At 38.3% G+C, this 22,876-nt stretch overlaps 1 protein-coding gene across 1 annotated transcript; it reads right to left on the bottom strand.

Moving 5' to 3' along the window:
* Positions 1–805: 805 nt before the first annotated feature.
* Positions 806–16,467, bottom strand: LOC309858642 (adenylate kinase isoenzyme 5; the record flags this gene model as incomplete). The annotated part of the gene is made up of 5 exons (XM_082751357.1): positions 15,693–16,467; positions 10,858–11,044; positions 5,965–6,132; positions 1,028–1,197; positions 806–919 (listed from the first exon to the last, which is right to left on the bottom strand). Coding segments are annotated over exons 1-5 (699 nt in total), but the record flags the coding sequence as incomplete, so codon positions are not given.
* Positions 16,468–22,876: the final 6,409 nt, after the last annotated feature.

Raw genomic sequence — 22,876 nt, 5'->3', positions numbered from 1 at the left:
AAATCAAAAATGCATTTGTCTATGAGCACGCACATATGCACACGCATGGTTGTGTGTGTGTTGAATGCACAGAAAATGACCTAGAAGGATCTATACCCAGCTTAACAATGTTTGTTTTTCTTAGGAGAGGAGGGCAGTGGAATGGAATAAGAGTATTAGTAAACTTTCACTTTTTACACCAGACTTAAAATTTTTATGACCACAATGTTATTTTTGTAATTAAAATTTTACATGAAGAATCAGTCACCCTGCTTTTAAAAGATTAAGTAGATATACAAAATATTTTAATTGATTTATTTCCCTTAAGAATATTCATATTAGGTGTTGAGCATGCATAGTCTACTGAAATTTGAGTAAGTTTTGGCAACATGAACCCTGCCTTGTTATAGGTAGGTGGTTTAGTATTTTACACCTCACTTAAGAGGGTTTCCTGATTTAGTAACCATAGAAGTACAGCGTGATGTTTTATACTGCAGGGCGGTATGGAACAGGCTTGGTTTAAGTAATTAAAGATTAAAGACATAATCTTAGGTAAAGTATTTTGAAATAAAATCCATAGAGGTTTGCACTTTTTAAATAAAAATCACAAATTCTATTATTAGTTTTTCTTTTTTGGCAGGGACGGTCTCCAATTTCTAGGCATATATTCCAAGGAAATGACCTTCTGTCAACCCATACTGATGTACTTTCCTGTTTTCAGACCAGAATTCTTTCAGAATAACAGCAAGTCTCCCAAGAAATCTTTTTTTTTTTACATATAAATCTCAAAGCAAAAATACATCATTTAAAATAGAGACATTCTTACTTGGTCCTCAAAAGACAGAGCCTGGGCAACATCTCTTGGAAAGCCATCGATAACAATGCCCTCTTCATCAGGTATTTGCATCAATTTCTGTTTTATCTCTGTAATTGTTGTTTCCTTTTATAAATTAAAAAGAAAGATTAAAAAAAAACACAGTGAAGCTTATACTCACCACTCACTGGTATAAAAATCTTTGCAGAATAGAAGCAAATTACACAGCAGTACCTGTGGGGCCAATTCTCCAGTTGTAATTATTTTGGCAATAAGACTCCATTTCCTATTGCTGCTTGTACTGTGGATCTTCTTTCTTAATAATTCTCCCACCGAAATGTATTGGAATCCGTAACGTTCTGCGATCTTCAAACTTTGAGTACCCTTTCCACTTCCCGGACCACCTATCATTTAAAACAGGCAGAATTGTGATCTTCGGATACAAGAAGAAACTCCTTTTTATACAGCTAATACCTCTGTCTTGAGATGCAGAGTCTAGATCAGGGGTAGCAGGGTGGGCAACCCCACTCTTGCACCATTCTCGGTGCTAACCTAAAGGGAAAGCAAGTGTAGGCTTCACCAAGGAAAGGACAGAACTATGATCAACTTTCTTAGATGAAAGAGACATTTTTTCCTTTACCTAGTTTAGTAAATATCTACTTTAGAAAACTGAACAATGCAGTTGTGAGAAACAGTTTCATGTTCCTTGCCAAACCTATTTTTTTTCCCCTCTGTAATCAAAGAAAAATCTATGGGACACAAGAGATAATGATCACAATAACAGAAATGCGTTCCATGCCAACAAAGAGCTAATGTGCAATTTGGTGAAATGTAACAGTTGTTTTTAAACCCAAAGGGACATCAATATTGAGACAATTTATCTAAATCTTTTTTTTTTCTTTTAACTCTATGCATGGGTCTCCCTGCCTCATCTCCTTTAAATTCCAAAGAAGGCTTATGCAATGAATACAGAGTGAATAGAATAGGTTCTTAAAGCAGGAGAATTTCCTAGAGCTCATGAGAATTTCGATTTTGTGATACATTAGTATGAAGTAATCCACATTTTACAATCTTACTCAATACTAATCGTTGGTAATTACCATTTACACTTTAGAGGCTTAAGTCCTGAAATAGTTATAAAATATATGCCTCAGATTTTATTTCCAATCATATTGGATTATTTTAATTTATATTTCTAAACCACCTAGACTAATTAGAATCTGAAGTCTGAGCAATCTAAATAAAACATATAACAATCAGCCCAGTCTGATTTTGATCTGTCACTTTTTTTTTCTTTAAACACTCTATTCATATGGGAGAGAGAGAGAACATGAGCAGGGGGAGGAGGAGGGACAGAAGGAGAAAAGGGAAAAGTACACTCCCCTTGGAGCATGGAGCCTAATGACTCCAGGCTAGATCCTAGGGCACTGAGATCATGATCCAAGCTGAAGTCAGAGGCTTAACCACCTGAGTTACCCAGGCACCCTGACTTGTTACTTCTTCGTAATTATTAAACTGAAATATTTTCAAGTATTTAAGCATAAATTATTGACTGCAGAAAAATATTTCTAAAGGTCAATCTCTAATAAGAAATGAAATGTTTTGGAATTTTTCACTGAAAATAATTACAATTTATTAAGCAATGCTGAAAATAAAAATTCAATAGAAAAGTAAGTTGATGGTCTCCCTACTAATTCAATATATCAAGCTTTGGCAGGGGAAGTAGAAGTCATATTATATATAATTATTTCTTAATTATTTTTTGCAAATGGAATAAGTAAAAAAGAAAGGTGTTTCTTTGTTTTTTTGTAAGGAGAGTTGGGGATGAGTAGACTTAGTTGGCCAGGGCTTATCTCCTCTTTAAAATTTTTAAGTGCACGGGTGAACTTAAAGTGCACTGGCTCAGTTGGTTAAGTATCTGACTCTTGATTTCGGCTTAGGTCATAATCTCAGGGTCCAGGGATGGAGCCCCGCCTGAGGCTCCTTGCTCATAGAGGAGTCTGCTAGTCTCCCTTTCCCTGTCCTTGCTCTTTCTGTCTCTCTAGCTCTCTCTCAATAAATAAATAAATCCTTAAAAATTAAAAAACAAAAATAAAAATTTTAAGGCGCAGAATTCTAAGATCAATGCGCATCATTTCTCAACCCCAACACCAAATAATACACCTGATGACATGTGGTTTTCACCTTTTTTTACTGCTTTAGTAAACTTAGGAAAGGAATTTGTTTGCATTTTTAACCATTCTCTTTCCAAGAAACTCTAAATCCTACCCTATTAGATTTAACATTATGAACTACTACTAAATTAAATTAATTCCTTTGCAGATAAAAAGTGTGGGTTCTAAATAGCTGTTTCAGGCCTATTAACCTATGATGTGGTTCATGGATTGGCTTGAAATAAAAAATTATATGAATAACTCCATCAAATTTAAGCTGATTTGAGGGGCACCTGGGTGGTTCAGTGGGTTAAGTCCCTCTCTTTGGCTCAGGTCATGATCTCAGGGTCTTGGGATCAAGCCCCACATCAGGCTCTCTGCTGAGCAGGGAGCCTGTTTCCCCCTCTTTCTCTGCCTGCCTCTCTGCCTACTTGTGATCTCTGTCTGTCAAATAAATAAAACCTTAAAAAATTTTAAGCTGATTTGATCCTTAAAGAATGAAAGTTATCTTTCATAAACTATATTTCCACACTTTATCTCATAAACCATCAAACTAAGAGATTATAAATCCCACTGAATTCAAAAAAAGCAAGCATGCTAAGAAAGTTATGGCACCTTCAAGAAAAAAAATTTTTTATCAACTAACAGAAGCAAATAGCAGACAACACAAACATATGATTTGCACAACTGAAGAGAATAGCATTTATTTATTAGATGGGCTTAACTAACAAATTAATTTCACATTCTCTCTGAAACCAGAGCGAGCTTAATTTTATTCTATTAATCGCTAATACTTATAAATATTGGGACCCATCTATCTCTTAAATTTTATAATTAACGTAAGAGAGATTCATGTCTGTGCCAAGAAGTCCAACGTTAAAAAAAATTCTGCAACACCAGAAAGGAAATGTGTTTGTTTGAATATAAATCCACGTGGGTATCTGTACCTGCTCCACTCCTTTTTTAGGCTGGTACAATACAAATTTATAAGGTTCAAGTACAATTATAATTCCTCAGAATTCATAAAATTGCCCCAATTTTCTCAGATAACCTAAGGTTCGGTTTTTCCTTTCTTCTCATAACTCAGTCCTCTAAAATCTAACAGGTATTTACACTCATTGGTTCTGCATCATTCCTGGGATACATAAAACTTTATAGTGTGTAAGTCTTAAACCAGAATCACACTCTTGGGAAGCCAGCTGATTTTACTGAGTAAAAAAGAACTGTGGAGTACTTTGAAGCAGAGGAGATTTGAAGCATTTACATCTTCTCCAGAGATCTTAGTTTGTTGGAATATTTTAGTCATTTTCATACAAAATTCACAATGCACAAAAAATTCATATATGTGTTGTTTTACATGAGAGCATTTTGGTATTATACCTTTTTCATGGGCAGTCAAGCCTCCATTTGTTTGTCCTATTAATAACTACCAATATTTTAGTAACAGCAACAAGAAAAATAAGATTGAAAGAATATTTCATCATAAAATGGCAAAATAATTTCCAATTATTCTTCACCTATAGCTCTTTTATTTATTTGTTTGTTTTTGTAGCTCTGTTTTTTTTTTTTTTTAAAGATTTTATTTATTTATTTGACAGAGAGAAATCACAAGTAGATGGAGAGGCAGGCAGAGAGAGAGAGAGAGGGAAGCAGGCTCCCTGCTGAGCAGAGAGCCCGATGCGGGACTCGATCCCAGGACCCTGAGATCATGACCTGAGCCGAAGGCAGTGGCTTAACCCACTGAGCCACCCAGGCGCCCCTGTAGCTCTGTTTTAATCAAGCATTTCCTCATCTTCTAGGTCCAACTTTTAAGCACACACAGACAACATTTCATTTTCAAAAAATGAGAGATTTATAGCATAGTTGTGCCTCCCATATATCATAAGAATAATGACTTTTAGAAAGCCAGTTTCTATACTTTCTTCCTACACTACTGTTTTAAACAATTCAGGGTTAAATATATTTGCAATTTCATTTTCATTACACTAAGAGATGGACCAATATCACTCCTTCTAGTATGGTGAACTTAAATTCTTGTTATAGCATGGTGTGTTTATTTGCATGCTTTGTCCTAGTTGCTATCATCATTATATCTTCTGGAAATAGTACTTCCTTGCATGGGGGCCGTATTCATTTTGCCCCTGTTAACATTACTGACAAGAAGAGCTTTGAACATTCATCCTTGATTTTCGCTTTTGGTCATCTCTCTGAAAGATGAGTCAAACTGGAACAGGAGACAATGATGACATATTCCAGGTTCACAGGTCTCCTCATGATTTTTACAGATTTTGAGGAAGTTAGAATTTGTGAGAATGGTCAGAAATGCGTTTTGCAAAAGACTTTCAACATTTTCCACATCCGTTCCTTGTGAAATGACATCAGACTAGTATTTTCATACTCATTCATTGTAAGCAATGTTAAAAAGTAACTGTTATTATTATTTTGATTAACACTCAGATGTTATGTGTTGTGTAAAACACTATTCTACTAGATTTGCTTGCCTGAAACATCAAAACTTAGATTTTTCTTTAGGTGCCAGTTTGTTATATGGAAGATTCATTTATATGAGTCTTTACCAACATAATATTATAATTATTATTATTATCCTCTAAAGTTAATAGTGAAAAAAAACTCAATTTGTGGAGTTAAAAAGATAAAAACATATCATGTTTAGAAAACTTTTAAGTGCATTCAGTTATCTATGTTAAAAGTTAAACAGATAAAATCATAGGATAATAAATCTTGAGGAAATTAATACTTTCAATTTATTATAGAGAATTTTTAGGACATTGTAATGAGATTCTATAAAAGATCATATAATTATAATTATAATAATTCTGTTTTATTGAAAATTATGCTAAAAATATTTCTATCTACTCTCTCTTGAGCTCTTGTTTCTATTGTTTGTCATTACCCAACTTAGTATTTGCAAATACACATAATTAACATAATTTTTGAAATGTAAATATATAAGCAAAGACAGCAGTAGTATAAGAATTTTGCTTTCTGTCCTCATACCTATGACAAGAATGATTTTGGGTCGAGGTCTAGTAGGATCAAAAACCTCATACTCCTCAATTAACTCTGCAGTCTCGGAGAGGTCCGTATCACTTTCTATGGAGAATTGATGGATTGGAGGGAGCCGGTCATACCGCCGATATGGAAAGTTTGAATTTTCAGGCATTACTGCAAAAGAGTAAGAGAACTTTGAAACGGGAAAAAAATATGCATAATAAAACATTTTTTGTACTTAGCCCATGAGTAGAGAAAAATTTTCAAACTAAATTAGTTTGATTTTTTTCAACTGGAAGAAGACCCATCCTGTAAGCGATCTGCAAACTTTTTCTTAAAGGGCCAGATATGCAATATTTTGAACATCGAACAGTCTCATAATCCACTTGGCCATGGTAGCAGGAAAGAAGTCATAGACAACATATAAACAAATGGATGAACTTGTGTTATGATAAAACCTTATTTATAAAAATGGGGGGTGGGAGGTTCGGGGAACCAGGTGGTGGGTATTAGGGCACGGATTGCATGGAGCACTGGGTGTGGTGCAAAAACAATGATTACTGTTATGCTGAAAAGAAATTAAAAAAAAAGTAAAGAAAAGAAAAGAAAAACAGACTCAGGTCAGTCTGAAACAAACTGACAGACAGACTGAGTCAGACTTAGCTCTTGGTTTATAGTTTGCCAACTCCTGTTTAGAGGAAACTTTCTAAGTAGTGCCTAGTCTTGTTTGGTAGTCTGTATATATCCTGGTCGCTGCAAATGGTGCTCCCTAGAGCTGTGTAGTATACAATCTCACAACTTTCACAACCTTATGCAGCTGTTAACTCCCGCGTTGTTCAAGCCTCAGCCGGGATTCCTATAGTTCATGGTTCCTTCCTTCCTCACCCTGTGTGTCAGGATTCTGGGGGGCACAGAGAAGTCCTAATACCCAGAAGATGGGTAGGCTGAGTGTGGCCACAGGGTGAAGAGCCTTTGCTTTAATCTGGTAGAAAGCCAGCGGAGAGTTTTTTTGGGGGTAGAGGGGGTAAAGCAGTGACATAATTTAATATGAAATGTTTTTTAGGAAGATTAATCTGGTAGTGGTTAGAAGGGATTGAGTAGGGAGATGCACAGCACAAAGAGTAGCAGCTAGGAGTCAGGTACAGTAATGCACAGGTGAGAAATGAGGGCTTCACTTAGAAGGGTAGCATGGGAAATGGACATGAGTGGTTAGATATGAAGAACATGGTTAAAATTGGGATCCATGACATGAAAGAAGGTGATATTACAAAGACAATTACCAGGTTTCAAGTCTAAATAAATAAGGAACACATTGCATTTCATATAGCATCTTTCTGCTTTTTCTCTTCTGCTCCAGAAATAGTGGGGTTCTCTCACTCCTGTCTATATCATAGCCTCTTCCTCTAGGTCAGGAACTCCTGTTCTCTATCCCCTGGTACCTACTCAAACTCCCCCATCCTTCTCTAGCTAACACCCACTCAGCTTTCTGTCTCCAAGCATAACCCTGAACCCAAGCCTAGGTTGGATCTATTCCCCTGTTAATGCGGTTGATCTTATCGCATATGGTATTTCCTAAATCACCTACTCTGCTTCTAATTTTAAGTATATTTTTTTCACCATCAATGTTTTTTATTCTGTAGTCAAAATGATCACCGACTTCATTATTCTTATTTCAACAATTATTCCTGATCAACATCTCTTCTAAAAATTCTTAAAAAACAACCCCAACATTATAGTCTATATAATTTTTATGTACATACCATATACATATGTATAGGACTTATATATATACATATTACATATATATGCATGTATGTATATTATTTGTATTCATATGATATATATACATAGTGTGTATGTATACCGTATATGTATATAATACACATACATCATACCTGTATAGAGTGTTCACTATCTATACTCCTATAGTATTTACAAAACATTTCTTTTTAATTTACTTTATTATTTTATTTTTTATTTTTAAAATTGAAGCATAATTAACATAGTGTTTTATTAGTTTCGGTTTATAATGCAATGACTCAACAATTCTATACATTTCTCAGTGCTCATCAAGAGAAGTGTCCTCTTAATCCCCATTATTTCACCTGTATCTCCAACTACCTCCCTTCTGGCAACCAACAGTTTATTCTCTGTATTTAAGATTCTGATTTTGTTTGTTTGTTTTGTTTTAAATTCCACACGTGAGTGAAAAAACAAACAAAAATTCCACATGTGAGGAAATCCTGTAGTATTTGTCTTTCTCTAACTGACTTATTTCACTTAACATAATACCCTCTGGGTCACTCCATGAGGGCAGGTACCATGTTTGTTCTTTCTCAGGGGCTACATCCTCAGTCTTAAAAGAATGTCTGACAATAGTAGTGCTAATAAATGGTTATTTTAATGCTCAACTGACTCACTGACTGACTTCATTGAAATAAGAAAAGAAGGAAGTGCTGGTTTTGAAGCAAATATGCTATGCTTGCTTCTAAACATGTTCAGTATAAGACGATAATGAGACATTCCACAACAGAAGCTCTTTGGTCATTTGGAGCTACAGAATTAGAACTCTTATTCACAACTAATTATTTATTCAATTGTGTACATATGGTGGAGGAAAAAAATGGATGCTTATCTTACATTGATAAAATCCCTTCAGTCAATAATTTATCTTTGCTTTTTATCATACCTTTATGTATGAAAGCAATTTGCCTAAATGATTAAAATGTTTTAATTCATAGGATAATTTTTTATGATAATTATATATTAACATAGCTATATCAATATTTCAGCAAAATACGCATGAATCACTTTATTTCTAGAAATAATGATGCTTTAAGTTATGAAGAAGTTATCAGTTTCCTTTAACTTAATAATATATTCCATAAATTATAGCTAAAACTTACAAAGCACAAGTATGCAAAGCATTTCATAAAATAAAATGTTATTATTACAGAAAATTCCATTTAGAAACCATTTTCTGTCTTTCAGCATGTGTCTTAGATACAGGGATGTAATAAGGCATTCTTGTCATCATAGTACATTGAAAGGTTCTATGTGATGATTAAAAGATCTCAGAGAAAGAATTCTGGTATGGTATTATTAGATATGGAGATTTTAAAATTAATACATAATTATAATTCTAATGAAAGTTAAACCTATATTCTCCATTCCTGTTTTAGCTTATCCTGCTCACACAGGACTTCCAAACTAGTGATTTGTGGGCCTAACACAGCCCCATAGATGTGTTTTGTTCAGTCAACATTTTTCCCAAATTTGTGCATGACTGTCTTTAGAAATGACTGTTCTCACTTACTTGACCACAGTCTCCACTGTTTTCTATTACACACTTGGCCTACCTGGCTTCTATGTATAATCAAGCCAAGTAACGGTATGAAATAGAAGCATTCGGATTTTATTTTGTTGCAAAACAGTCACTTTTTTTGATACCCAGTCTAAGAGCAGCTTTTGGACTAAGGGATGACATACCTCTTAAATTTAAATTTTAAAAATGTAAAAATATTTTAGACTAAATCCAGTAATACCTGAGGTTTATTAGTACTTTAAGGTTTAGAAATGGTTCCCCATACTTATTTCACTGAATTAAACAAGGGCCAGATTCTAACAGTATAACAATACCAAGGGAAGTAAGTTAGCTGTTTTGGGAAGGTACGTGAAACTTTCAAGGCCATGAAAATATCATTTGTTCACCAAAGCAGAAATTTACTGAGTGATATGCCCAAGAGACAATGGTCACTTGCACCTTCGGGCCTCTACCAACTAGTGATGATTATGACACGGATAGGGAAGTATCCTGCTCTCTGGAGATGCTTCTGAGAAAATGTTGTTTCTGCCTACCCTTTCTGTTTGTGCTTCTTAAAAATTAACACACTATAACTACCCCCCCCGCCCACACACACTTAAATATTAACACACTATAACTACCCCCCCCCCGCCCACACACACTGATTCAAATAAAATCTAAGCAGGTCATGACTAAATAAATAAACTGGAGTTTATTTCCCTCTTGTATTTGTTACAAATGCTTGTAATACTTGTATTACAAATACTGCAAACATTTCATGATATAATTTTTGAAAGTGGTGTAAATTTTGAAAATATAATGATCTTGGCCACTGGGAAAGAATAAACCTGGTTTCCTCTGATTCTGTTCTTCACATACAATTATACTTCTCAATTTCAACCAGAGGCTAAAAGGGAGTTGGCTGATGTTGAACCATTAATTTTAATAAGCATGTACTTCAGAAAGTTCTCAGAATATACCCCGAATTTCCTCTGGTGAACTCCAGTTCTTAGTTCCAAGCTATTCTTAAAGTTGCTAGACAAGTTCATGTCTTCTACTTCTTTTATAGCATCCAAATGCCTCATCTATTATGATGCATTCAGTAGTTGCTTAATAAATACTTGTTGGATTAATTAGTATAAACTTAATATGCACTTAGGCAGATGCATTAATACGAACTCTGAGTTTGGAAACATATTATGCCAAGCTCTTCCCAGCTAATTAAGAAATGTTGAATTGTTACATAATAACTATTTTGTCTATCCATTTATTTGGGAAACTCTGCAATTTTAAGAAAAATTCATAGTTTGCTAATGTTATTCATTTTGCAAAATAATGAAGTCAGAAATACAAAACTTCATTAAGCCTTTCGGGTAATGTTGGACAGTGGCATGGTCTTTTGTCTCATCACAAGGGTGATCAGAATTTGGAGCAGAGAGATTAATCATGTTCCAGAGCCAAATATCTCTCTAGGCTTTTAGAAACCTATTAAAATAAATGACCCTCTACAGTCTATATGGTGTGTTTTATAAAAAGAACTGCGGTAATAATAATAATAATAATAATAATAAAGCATTATTCTACATATACATTACCATTTCTTAGAAAGGATCTCCGTGATTGTCCTCCATTGAGAGGAGGTAAGGTCTTCTTCTCCTGGCTGACAAACGTATCCCACTTCACTTTGTCACAGCCGCCTAACTCCTTGACTTTCTGTAAACAACTTTCCAAGTACTCTATGGGGTCTTCTGGTTTAGAACACATCAGTCCATTCAGAAGGCTCTGGAATACAACAAAATACGCCCATATGAAATAGGTGTTGAAACCACTTTTGCTAAAATAGGTCTATGACTCATCTTTGAACTCTGGGTTGCTTTTGTTCTTTGCATTTATTTTTTTTAACACACAATTAGAGGTGGAATCATGATCTGCTGAGTAATTAAGATAACCCCTAAATTCTTTTTTTGTTAAGATATTATTTACTTGTTGGGGCGCCTGGGTGGCTCAGTGGGTTAAGCTGCTGCCTTCGGCTCAGGTCATGATCTCAGGGTCCTGGGATCGAGTCCCGCATCGGGCTCTCTGCTCGGCAAGGAGCCTGCTTCCTCCTCTCTCTCTGCCTGCCTCTCCATCTACTTGTGATTTCTCTCTGTCAAATAAATAAATAAAAAATCTTAAAAAAAAAAGATATTATTTACTTGTTTATTTATTTGATAGAGAGAGAGAGATCACAAGTAGGCAGAGAAGCAGGCAGAGGGAGAGGGGGAAGCAGGCTCCCCCCACTGACTAGAGAGCCCAATGTAGGGTTCGATCCTAGGACTCTGGGACCATGACTTGAGCGGAAGGCAGAGGCTGAACCCACTGAGCCACCCAGGCGCCCCAAGATAACCCCTAAATTCTTGACCATTAATGTTCAGCCCAGCATTCTCTGCCTTTTACACAATTCAGACAACAACATTGTTTAAAATGGAGGCACCCTATCACAGTGAGATAAAGTGCAGTGTGTAAAAATGCTCCAGTCATTACTTGTCTTATTCCTACCCATTCTTAAAGCTTCCAAGCCTCAGTTTCTTCATTGGTGAAATGGAGTTCTACCTACTTCCAAGAATTTTTAAGGATTAAAAATATAATATTTGTAAAGGGCATATTGAGGGCCTGGAGCATAGTAAATACTCAATAGATGTTGGTGGTTTTAATATTATTATGATCAGGAAGCCTCCTCTGAGCACCCAGGTTGGCTTGTGGACGTCTTCCTGGCATTCCATATTACCCAGAAAAAAAAGTTTTACCTGTCATTTATACTGAAACCATCAATTTGTGTGTTGGTCTCATGTTCTAAACTATAAACTCTTCAACAACATGGAGTAGGTCTTTTTTATTTTTCAGACTCTAGCCCCTGACATTGTCCCTGGCACGTGGTAGGGGCACATTGGTCTGCTTTCTAATTGGGAACAAAAATTTATTCAAAACATAGTCTGACACTTAAAAAAATGCTATTTGATATATAATAGATCACCACAATATCCACTGAGGTTACAGAGGAAAACCTGGTATCCAATATGTCACATGTAGTGGTTTCTAAAAATGCCAAATTTGGAAATGATGACTCCTGGAAACTGGACTGATGTGCAAAATATTTTCCTTTACAGTATTTCATGGAAAAAGCATAGAGGAATATTATCACCAATATACGTTATTAATGTACAACACACACATCCTTTGAAAGACTGACATCTTTGCTAAATAAAGTATTTTATTTTCAAATTATTCTTGTGCAATTTGCTCAAAGGTGGTATGTAGTTCTTTCCAGGTACATTTGTTCTCTCAAATACCAAATTGTCAGAGTGCTGGGAGGAGTTCAATTGCAGAGGGAGAGGAAAAAACTAATCTGAGCATCCACATTCCATTTGTGTGTCAAGACCTGTGTTATATATACACAGACACATGCTGACACACACACGGACACACACATTGTGTTTAACTCCTCACATTTCTATGTTAATATAGTTAACTGTGCTTCCTCTGTTTCTTTGTATGCCTTAGCTCACCCAATGCACTCTTAGCCCTATGTGATATTATTATTCCCATTTTATAGATTAGGAAACCATGGCTCAGAGATGCTAATGAGTTGATCAAGGTTATCCAGCTGGAAACTTGTAAGCCAAGGATTCCAATTCAGTGTTTCTGATTCCAAAACCTACATATTCCACTCTCTATGTCTTGCAAAAATATGATATGGGGTAAAAAGAAAATGCCAGATTATCTGTGCCCCATACATAATCCAACAATATGAAGCACTCATGGTGTCTCTCTTTTTAAAAAATCCCTATTCTTGCCAGAAGTGAGTGAACATACTTAATGAATTTTTTTTTAAAACTGGAAAATATACATCTCCAGCCTCCCTAAAGAAATCTGATTCCCCAAAGGGTACTGATTTTAGAGGGAAACAGTTCCACTCCTTCATGGATAATTTTAACCCTTCCCTCTAATAATCAGCCACCATCAGGGATCCAAGAAAACCAAGAGACATTATTATTCTGAGTTAATCCTTTAAGAACCTGAATAATCTAATTTTGCTTTTACTAGAATTCAAATTAATTGCTAAATCTCTGTTCTAAGATACAGTAATATAAGATCAATACAGACACCCTAAGGTTCCCTAAAGTTAAAAATCATGACAGTATCAGGGGAAAGTGTTTTTTATTTTAAACATTTACTCTAAAAATGGAAGCACATTTCAAACTTGAACCTACCATAGATATCCTATTTAGTGCATGTTATGTTTCAAGTCAGGAAAAAATATGAAAAGGTCAATTAAATACATCTAGTTGTCTGACAGTATATAGATTTAATAATCAATTGCTTCGTCTATAATGGTGTCTAAAGTCTACAGCTGAGGCAATGTTTCTGGTTTGATAGATACCTAATTGATAAACTGGATAGTTAGAAACTTCACATACCATTATTACTGGAGAAAATCCAGTTTGGAAACAAAGCATTTGGTTTTGCTGTCTATGTTTATTACATGGAGAACTGGTAGGTTTTACTTCTGTCTTGTGCTGGATAAAGCATAGATTCTTACTGGTGGGATGCAGTCTTTGGAGGTCACCAGAAGTCTTTTCCATCTTCCAGTTGTCTAGGATTGCATTTAAATACATTGTATTACTGCATTTCACCTAAGGGAGTAGACTTCCCTTTCTGGGTGTACACTATTTTTAAATGTCCCATTCATATGCAGAAAAACAAAACATAATACCTGAACAAAAATGCCAGCTATCACTTATCTGCATACACAGTGTAGATTTTAATGAACAAACTGTCAAAAATCTCTGTGGTTACAAAGAAGGAAAAACAGTACCACATTTACAAAGAATATAGACAGCAATTTGCAATCAGGTGGCATTCCTGCGGATGTTTCTAATTATTCTTTTAGAAGTATAGAAATGAAATTTATCTCAGAATTAATATTTACGACAAAACCTTCCTAGTGTTTTTAACTCTTCTGCTCCATATTTATTTTTTGAAAATTAAAAAGAAAAAGGAAAACTCTTGAAGAATCCTACCCACCCCTGAGACCTGTCCTTATGCAACACCTCCCCATTCTTTTCAAACGTGAGTAACACACTTGCTAGATTTGGGTTTCACAAACCAGGCTTGTGCTCAGTGTGTGGTTTACCTGGAAATCTTGGCTTCAGACCAACCTGAAACCAGTGGCTTACAGAGGTGAGAAGAAAATGAAGATCTGCAATTATGGTGGTCCATATTAAAGGCAACTTGGAAAAACAGGCAACAGATTCTTTTCCCAAATAGTGTTTTAAAATTCCTTTTAGCAGACCAAACCTCCAACAACTCATGACCCTTGGTTTACTGGCTCAGTCTACAGTCTATCTATCATCTTTTAGAAATGGGGGTGGGGTGTTGCAGTGAATGGAATTCATCTGTCAGGGCTCCATCTATGAAGCTTGGCTCGCTTCCATTTTTTGTTTTTGTTTTTAACCGAAAACACAAAGAACTCAGGAATTTTCCAAAATTCAAATATAGAGAGAAGGCAAGGAAGCAAAAGGCTCTGAGACGTAGGCTGCGGTTTAGAACTAACCAGGTTCCTTTAGTTCATCCCTCAAGCCTCCTCTCCCACATTCCCAAGTGTTCCTTATCCCCTGGGACATCTAGTAGAGATGAGGCTGTGATGTGGTCCGAAGACAGCAACAGGAGTCACGCCAGCCTCGCGGCTCTCTCTCTGACTTGCTTTCTCTAGGTGGGATGGAGAAGGCAGGCGAAAGCTACAGTCCGGGAGGCGAGGAAGGAGAACGATCCCTTCCCAGGCAACGGAAAACGTGCTCAGGAGTTCATTCACCGAAAGCGCATAGCAGCGCTGGGTGCCTGCCACCCGGGAGATAGTGCTGCACTCGACGGGTTTGGATTTGGTTTTTGCATCTTCATCCCTCTTCTCCAAGCTATCTCCGCAGAACGCTACTTCCGTCCACACTTCCTCTTCTCTGCAGGGTCCTGACCCTCCGCGCACGGAGGGGCTAGGGCTCTCTACCCCTCGGTTTCGAGTCCCTGCTCACTCCTGAGCGCCAGCGTACCCACCTGGCCTGGCCCTTGCCCCTAAAAAGCTGGGCCGAGCGCCTCCGGCAGCCCACCCTGCACATCCGAGGGGTACGCTGGGGGCAACCTGCTTCCAGAGCCCTGCTGGAAGACGGAAACTTGATCTGCGAGGTGCGGGCTCCTGAGCCCAGCCATCGGACAAGGACCCCGGCCACCCGCTGGAAAGGCGACTACCCGGAGCAAGCGGGAAAGCGAGCTTCTGCAAGCCCCTTCACCTCCGTGCCCCGTGTCTGCAAGGTGCAGACGGGGCGCTGCCTCCGCCTCCCCAGACCCGGAGATGCTTTCCCCAGATCCCCCCGGCCATCTACCAGCCCTAGCCCCCTACCTCGAAAAGCTGAGGGATTTCCCTCCGGGCCAGATACTCCTTGGCATCGTTGGTGTTCATGGCTGTGCCGCGCGTGCCTTGGGGCACGGGCCGGGAGGTTTCTGCGCTGCGGCGACCTGGACTGGGGCTGGCGGGGTCCGCACGGAGCACCGGAGCAGCCCTAGATCTCACGCGCAAACACTCCCACGCTCAGCTCTGCCAGCCCAGGCCAGTGACCCCCTCCGCCTGTCCCCGGGGCCTGTGGTCTCCGCGCTCCCGCCGCCCCCGCCTCGCCGCTGGTCCCCGCGCCGGAGCTGCGGGCTCGGAGCAGCGGCGGCTTCCCGGGCTCCCAGGCAGCGCGGCCGCCAGAGAAGGGCGGAGGGAGCGGAGGAGGGAGGGTAGCGCGGCGGCCGCCAGGCAGCAGTCCGCTCGGCAGCAGTCCGCTCGCCTCTCCCACTCAGCGCGCCGCGCTCTGCGCCTCCTGGAGCCGGGTCTGCGGCGGCGGCCAGTCACGCTGCGCGGGCGGGCACAGGGTGCGGGGGTGGGGACGGGCGCGCGCGGGGGGCTCGCAGGCACACCCCTTCGAGTCACACCACCGCCCGGGCGCGGCGCTGACCTGCGCGCGCCGCTGGGGGGACGCGGCAACCTGGGACCAGGTGGCCAAACGAAGAATCGAGGGCTCTAGGAACCTGCCCCCCAAGCCTCCTCTCCGCACCCGCCCCCTCCCCCAGCCACAGAGTTACTCCTGCATCCCCATGGAGCTCCCGGGAAGAAACCTAATTTTTACAGAATTTGTCATTCATGGCTAAGGTTACCGATCTTTCATCAAAGGGAGCTGGAGGTAAGAAGTGGGGATTCATAGGGTGGAATCCGTCCTTTTAAGATAATTTTTTAGATCTTGGGTATGTCTATCCTTCAGGAAAGTTTTGCTAGCTGCTTTCTCATTTTTTCCCTGTCAGTCACAAATCCTCATAGATTTCAGTGTAAGGCCTTGGAGGGAGGCTGAAATCTTGTTAATAGAAGGATTAGTAAGTAGGCAAGTAGTTAACTAACCCCCACAGGAATGGGAAGGGGGAGGAGAGAAGTGGGTGGTGGTGGTGGTGGAGAGCTGGAGACCGCTTAAATTGGATATGTGCTTGGTAGGAGGCGTGGGCGCCATCATTAATTGGATCGGAAGGGTGTGCAGTCAGTGGGCCGTGGGCTGTCAGGGAACCCAGGGACTGGATGGTGCACTAAGGCAGCCATGAATGTAAAGAATCTTCCTGTTAAACACGCCATTATCAAGGTATACCCATCCTCCGCCTAGCTCCCAAGATGACTCATTTCCCCCATAAAGATGTCTTTTCAATGTTTGAAAGATGGTCCTGGCCACCCTAAGAATATGACCTCTAACTGTGTGCCAGGCCTGACATTGTGGGAGGGTGTGTGAGAGAGAAGGTGGCCCTGATGGCTACTGACACCTGCCAGGGAGAGAAGCAACACTACAACTGTGTTCCAAAACCCATGTCTGAATGTCCCTTATATGTTCATCTTTGCAGATCTTTCCTTGATTCTATTTCTTGTCACACAAGCAACTGCTATGGCAGCCTTAACTATAGCTACCATTTTGTTTTACCCAAGGGAGGGAACTCAAGAATTCATTGAGTCTTGTAAAGTAAATGAAGTTTTCTGAACACTTGTGAAACCATGCGTCATATGGTAGCCTTAAATGAGGCAGGTGTTCCATTCCAGTTCCCCAGAAATTGATTTCTGCCCTCGGAATATGCCACATAACTTACAATCCCAGCTTTTGACATTCTTTACCTTATTTGAAAGCAAGTTATGGTCATAGGTAAGCATTGTTTCTTCTCTCTGCAACAGTACTTGAAAAGTACCAGGATCCATGGCATGGAGCCTAATTTGCGAGCAAGCACAGCTGAGGTTAAATGCCCAGGATTCAAGAGGCCACTTTCTGCAAGACCTTTCAAGGTCACCCTTTATAGAGAGAAATCTGAGAGAGCACAGCTCACATCTCTCTTGGAGAAGAATGTAACCTAAATGGATATGTAATTCTAAATGCATGTTAGTGTAGCCAGGCAAGAATGGCAACTTCCTTATACGAAGAACAGTGGATAAGAAAGCCTGCATTGCACAAAATAATCTAGAGAGTCTGAAAAATATAGCGCAGGCATACCTCAGAGATATTGCAGGTTTGGTTCTAGGCCAACACAATAAAGTGAGTATTGCAATAAAGCAACTCAAATGACTTTTTTCGTTTCCTGGTGTGCGTAAAAGTTTATATTTATGCATATTGAAGTGTGCAACAGCATCATGTCTAAAAACTACCCTATATATCTTAATAAAGAAATACCTTGTTGCTAAAAATACTAACCATCTTCTGAGCTTTCAGTTAGTTGTAATCACAGGTCACAGATCACCATAACAAATATAATAGTGGCAAAATTTGAAATATTGCAAGAATTGCCAAAAAGTGACAGAGACATGAAGTGAGCAAATGCTGTGGGAAAATGGCTCCAATAGACTTGCTTGACAACCAGGTTGTCACAAATATTCAATTTTTAAAGAGCACGATATATGCAAAGCACTAGAAAACAAGGTATGCCTGTAAAGCAGTAAAATGAGGTATGCCTGTAACTGGAGGCATGGCAAATTTTCAGGTAGCCTTATGCATGACAATCAATGCTTTGGGGCATATTCAAGATGTATGAAAGGCAAGATATTCATAATTACTTTTGCAAAGGAAGTTGTGGCTAGGTATAGAAAGGCTGTATGAGGGAAGGGCAATGCTTAAAATCCAGGCTGATGGTTTGGAAGAGGGGAAAGAGAAAGGACAAGGAACAACAAACACACGCTGGCCATGGGAAAGCTTTACATCATTGCCCGATGTGAAATTCTAAGGATAGCATATAAAAGGTCCTCACTGACTTGGGGATACAGCCTTGCAAGCGCTAACCAATCAAGATGATTAGTGCATGTCTGGTGTCACCAGATAGAATATCTTCTGCTCCCACAGTGGAAGAGTGTACTAGATTTTGAGATATAGCAGGGAATAAGACAGACATGATTGCGGCTGTCAAGGAACTTCCATTCAACTGGAGAGTGTCTGTATGAAGTACAGATGGAAAATAAGAAACTTTTGTATATCTCAATATATATATGTATATCTTGGGCCATTTGTAAATATTTCATTTACCCGGTTGGGGGGAGCCCTGAATGTGTAAGACCTACCATATCCCTGTATATTGTCCTAGTAAATGTGCCTCTTGTTTACATGTATTCGTGTTAGGTCTTTCTGAGGCTTTTACCTTTTTGTAAATGTGGAATATACGCACTGGTCTGTGAAATCTGGGGTAAATGCAGGCTGAAATAATGGTGTGTAACACAATTCTTTTGCAAAAGCAGAATTTCCCTATGCTCTATTTCTTTTCCCCACCTTGGCTGGTAACTGAGCTAGACGTTTGGATTCTGGATTTTAAAGATAGCTAAGAACTCCTAAATTACAGGAACTTAGAGGTAAGAGATTAAAAACTTTTCCATAATGTCTGAAAGCATTAGGGAAATTTCCAAGTATGTAATGTATAGAAAGAATAGCTAAGATTTGGAAAAATCCTATTTATTTATCTATTCATCAAGCATAAGAATAATTATTTAATTATTCATTAAATAATTACAAAATAATCTTTTATATTCCAGACTTGTCACTGGAGCTGGGAATATAAAGAGCAAGACTCAAGAGGTTCATTGTCTGGTATAGATAGATGAACTTGTGATAATTAAGTATAGATCAATATAAACATTTGTTTTAGCAATATGATAGAAGTAGATATGTGGAGGAAGATTGTTATGATGGGTACATGAAGGCACATGACTCAGAAATATGTATATGGAAAAAGCACTCAGAAGGTTTTAAAAATAGACTTTCTTTCGATATTTCTTCACTACCTTTTAAAAATGTTTTTCAGCTGTTTTTTCTTCCATTTTTTCCAGATACATAGATTTTCAGAAACATTGTCATAACTGTAATTACATACATTTTCAGACTTTGTATAGTGATCTTTTAAAATGGTTTTATAAGTGCTCATTGAGGAGCTTTGAAACAGCAACTTATGTTAATTATGTTGATAATTTATGATATTAAAAGAATGAATTACAAATCATACTACATTAAGAGTAAGAATGTTTATTCCTCAAAGAATAAACCATTAAGAAAACAAAAGGCACTTTATTGAATAGGAAGATATATTTATAATACATACATCCAATAAAGAACTCACATATATAAAGAACTTTTACAACTCAGTAAGAAAAAGACAATCCAGTAGAGAAATGGACAAAAGATTTGGGCAGACACTTCAAAAAGAGGCTCTCCAAATCCAACTTAAAATGATCAATAATATTTGAAAAGTAATGATTTCATTAGTCATCAATAATCTGCAAATTAAACAATGTGATATCATTATATACCAACAAGAATGGTTAAATTGAAAACAAACAAACAAACAATAAATACCAATGGTAATGAGGCTGTGAGGTATTGAGAACTCACACTCCTGGGGAGATACAAACTGGTGCAACCACTTTGAAAAATTGTTTGAAAATAACTATTAGACCTGAATATACATATTTTTGTGTTCACCAAAAGTTATGTATTAGAATCTTCATAGAAACATTATTCTTAATAGCCCCAAATTGGAAACTACTCCAGTGTTCACCAACAGTAGAACACAAATTATGTTACATTCACAAAATGGAATACAATGAGCAATGAGAATCAACAGTCTACAGCAACATATAACAGTATGGACAGGTCTCACAAACATAATATTGAGTAAGCACCAGACACAAAATGTACAAAGTATTTGGTTTCATTTCTATAAAGTAAAAAAACAGACAAAACGTATCTAGGCATTAAAAGTCAGGACTGTGGTTCCCCATGCGGGAGTGAGTGATAGGGAGAGCGCTCAAGGACGGCCTGGGGGAATAGTGCTCATGTTCTGCTCCTTGATTTGGGAGCAGGTTATATGGGTATGCTCGTCTGTCCTGTATAAATAGACATGCACTTGTGTGTATGTATATTATCCTTCAGAAAAGAGATATATTAAAAAGTATGAGAAGGTGAAGTATGTGATTCAGATCCCAGATCATCTCATTCTTAAGTTCCATGCCTCACTAAATGTTCCCTGCTATTTTTTTACATGACAAGCAGATCAAAAGTAAATTTGCAATCCATGGCCCTTTGCTTGTGCTTTTAAGATTGCGTCCGGGTCCAGTTGCTGCTATAAACACTCTGTTGTTTATAAGTGATCATTTGTAGCCTAGTCTCACTCATTGTGCAGTTCTGGGCTTCTCATAAGCAGGGGCAGTGGCCTAGAAATCTTCACTTTCACGGTGCCTTGGACAATGCCTGGCCTAAAATAGATACATATGAAAGCAGGAATAAACCATCTATATCCGTATCAATAGAATGCATAAGACTCAGCTGAAGAAATTTCAGAAGACATCCTAGGAGGAAAAAGTAAACTTTCATATATATATATATATGTATGTATATATACGTATATATATGTACACACACACACACGCATATATATACACATATACATAGGTGTGTGTGTGTATATTTTTTTAAACAAACATGTTGAAGCCTTTTAAAGTTCCATCATGATGACCTGAAGGAGTTAAAGACGCTCATAGGGATTCCTCATTTATCGTGTGGGAGTATCTTTAAGTGCAGAGAAAATCTAGCCTAAGTAATGTCTTTGTAATATCTAGAAATATAATGGTTTATAAATATACAATTAGGCTGCACACATTACAATGAAAATATTCTTTTATGATAATTAATTTGGTCAGTTATTTCTTGCATACCTACTATATGCCAGGCATTGCTGACCCTGCTGGGCTGCCAGGCACTTAGATGAATAAAACAAATGCATGGAACATACATCTGCAAAGGGGAAACAATAAGCAACATAGGTTATAAATAAAATAGAAGGTGATAAATGCTATGGGAAAAGAAAAAATAGAAGGGAATAAGGAGAGCCAGGGGCTGGTTATAATTTTAAATAAAGAGTGACAAAGGTGTCATGGAGAAAGTGACATTCCAGCAAAGATTTGAGAAAGTGAGGGCATTAACCCAGCCAATTTCTGGGGAGCAGCCAGTTCAAATGTCCTAGGGAGGGAGGATGCCTGACATGTTTGCAACAGCAAGAAGGCTGGTGTGGCTGGAGCAGAGTGATGGAGGAGAAGAATGAGGCCAAATCCCATGGGACCTTGTAAACTCTGTTAAGTTCTTACACATTTACTCTGAATGAAACTGGAAATTTGTGAAAGGTTTTGAGCTCAGACTACTGTGATCTGACTTATATTTTATTTTTTTGAAGATTTTATTTATTTATTTGAGAGAGAGAGTGTGTGTGTACGTGTGCGTTGGGGAGGGGCAGAGGGAGAGAGACAAGCAGGGGAGGGGCAGAGGGAGAGAGACTCCTCAAGCAGACTCTCCCCTACGAGTGGCTCAGTCTCATGACCCTGAGATCATGACCTGAGCCAAAATCAAGAGTTGGACGCTTAGCTGACTGAGCCACCCAGGCACCCCCGACTTACATTTTAAAAGGAATATCTGTGTGGTGTTTAAGGAGGCGGTAAGAATAAAATGTAAGAGCAGGTCATACAGTGGGAGGCTATGTGATTCAGATGAGAGCTGAAGTCAGTAAAGGCGATGAGGACTGGTTGGTTTCTAGATCTATTTTGAAGACAGAACAAGCAGGATTTCTTGACAGATTGGCTGTGGTGTGTGAGAGGAAAAAAAATATCAAGGATGACTGCATGATTTCTGGCCTGATGATAGTAGGAGACTATTAACTAATTGGCCATAAGTAGTTTACTAATGTACAAAAGCAGATACATAGACGGGAAGTCAGACCTGCTCTGAAGGGAGTGTGGCATGTGGTGAGTTCTCCCTGCTACTTACTGTCCACATGTCTGTTTTCATCCACTACCTTTGGCAGTATTAGCTCCAAAGAAAACCTACACCTTAGGTTAACTTAAATGTTGCGCAAAGTTAACCTCTTATGCAAGTAGAAGAGAGGAATTTCCAGTCACTTCAAGGACGTACTTGGAACTTAATGTTTTAGAATTTCAGTGTTTATTCATCTGCATAAATATTTTACCTACCAATGGAAAAATCTGTAATTCCATTAGATCTT

This window comes from Mustela nivalis (genome assembly GCF_964662115.1).
Source record: "Mustela nivalis genome assembly, contig: HAP1_SCAFFOLD_3031, whole genome shotgun sequence".
NCBI classification, from domain to species: Eukaryota; Metazoa; Chordata; class Mammalia; order Carnivora; family Mustelidae; genus Mustela; species Mustela nivalis.
The sequence above is the reverse complement of the archived record's forward strand: the minus strand, read 5'-3'. Positions and strand labels throughout refer to the sequence as shown.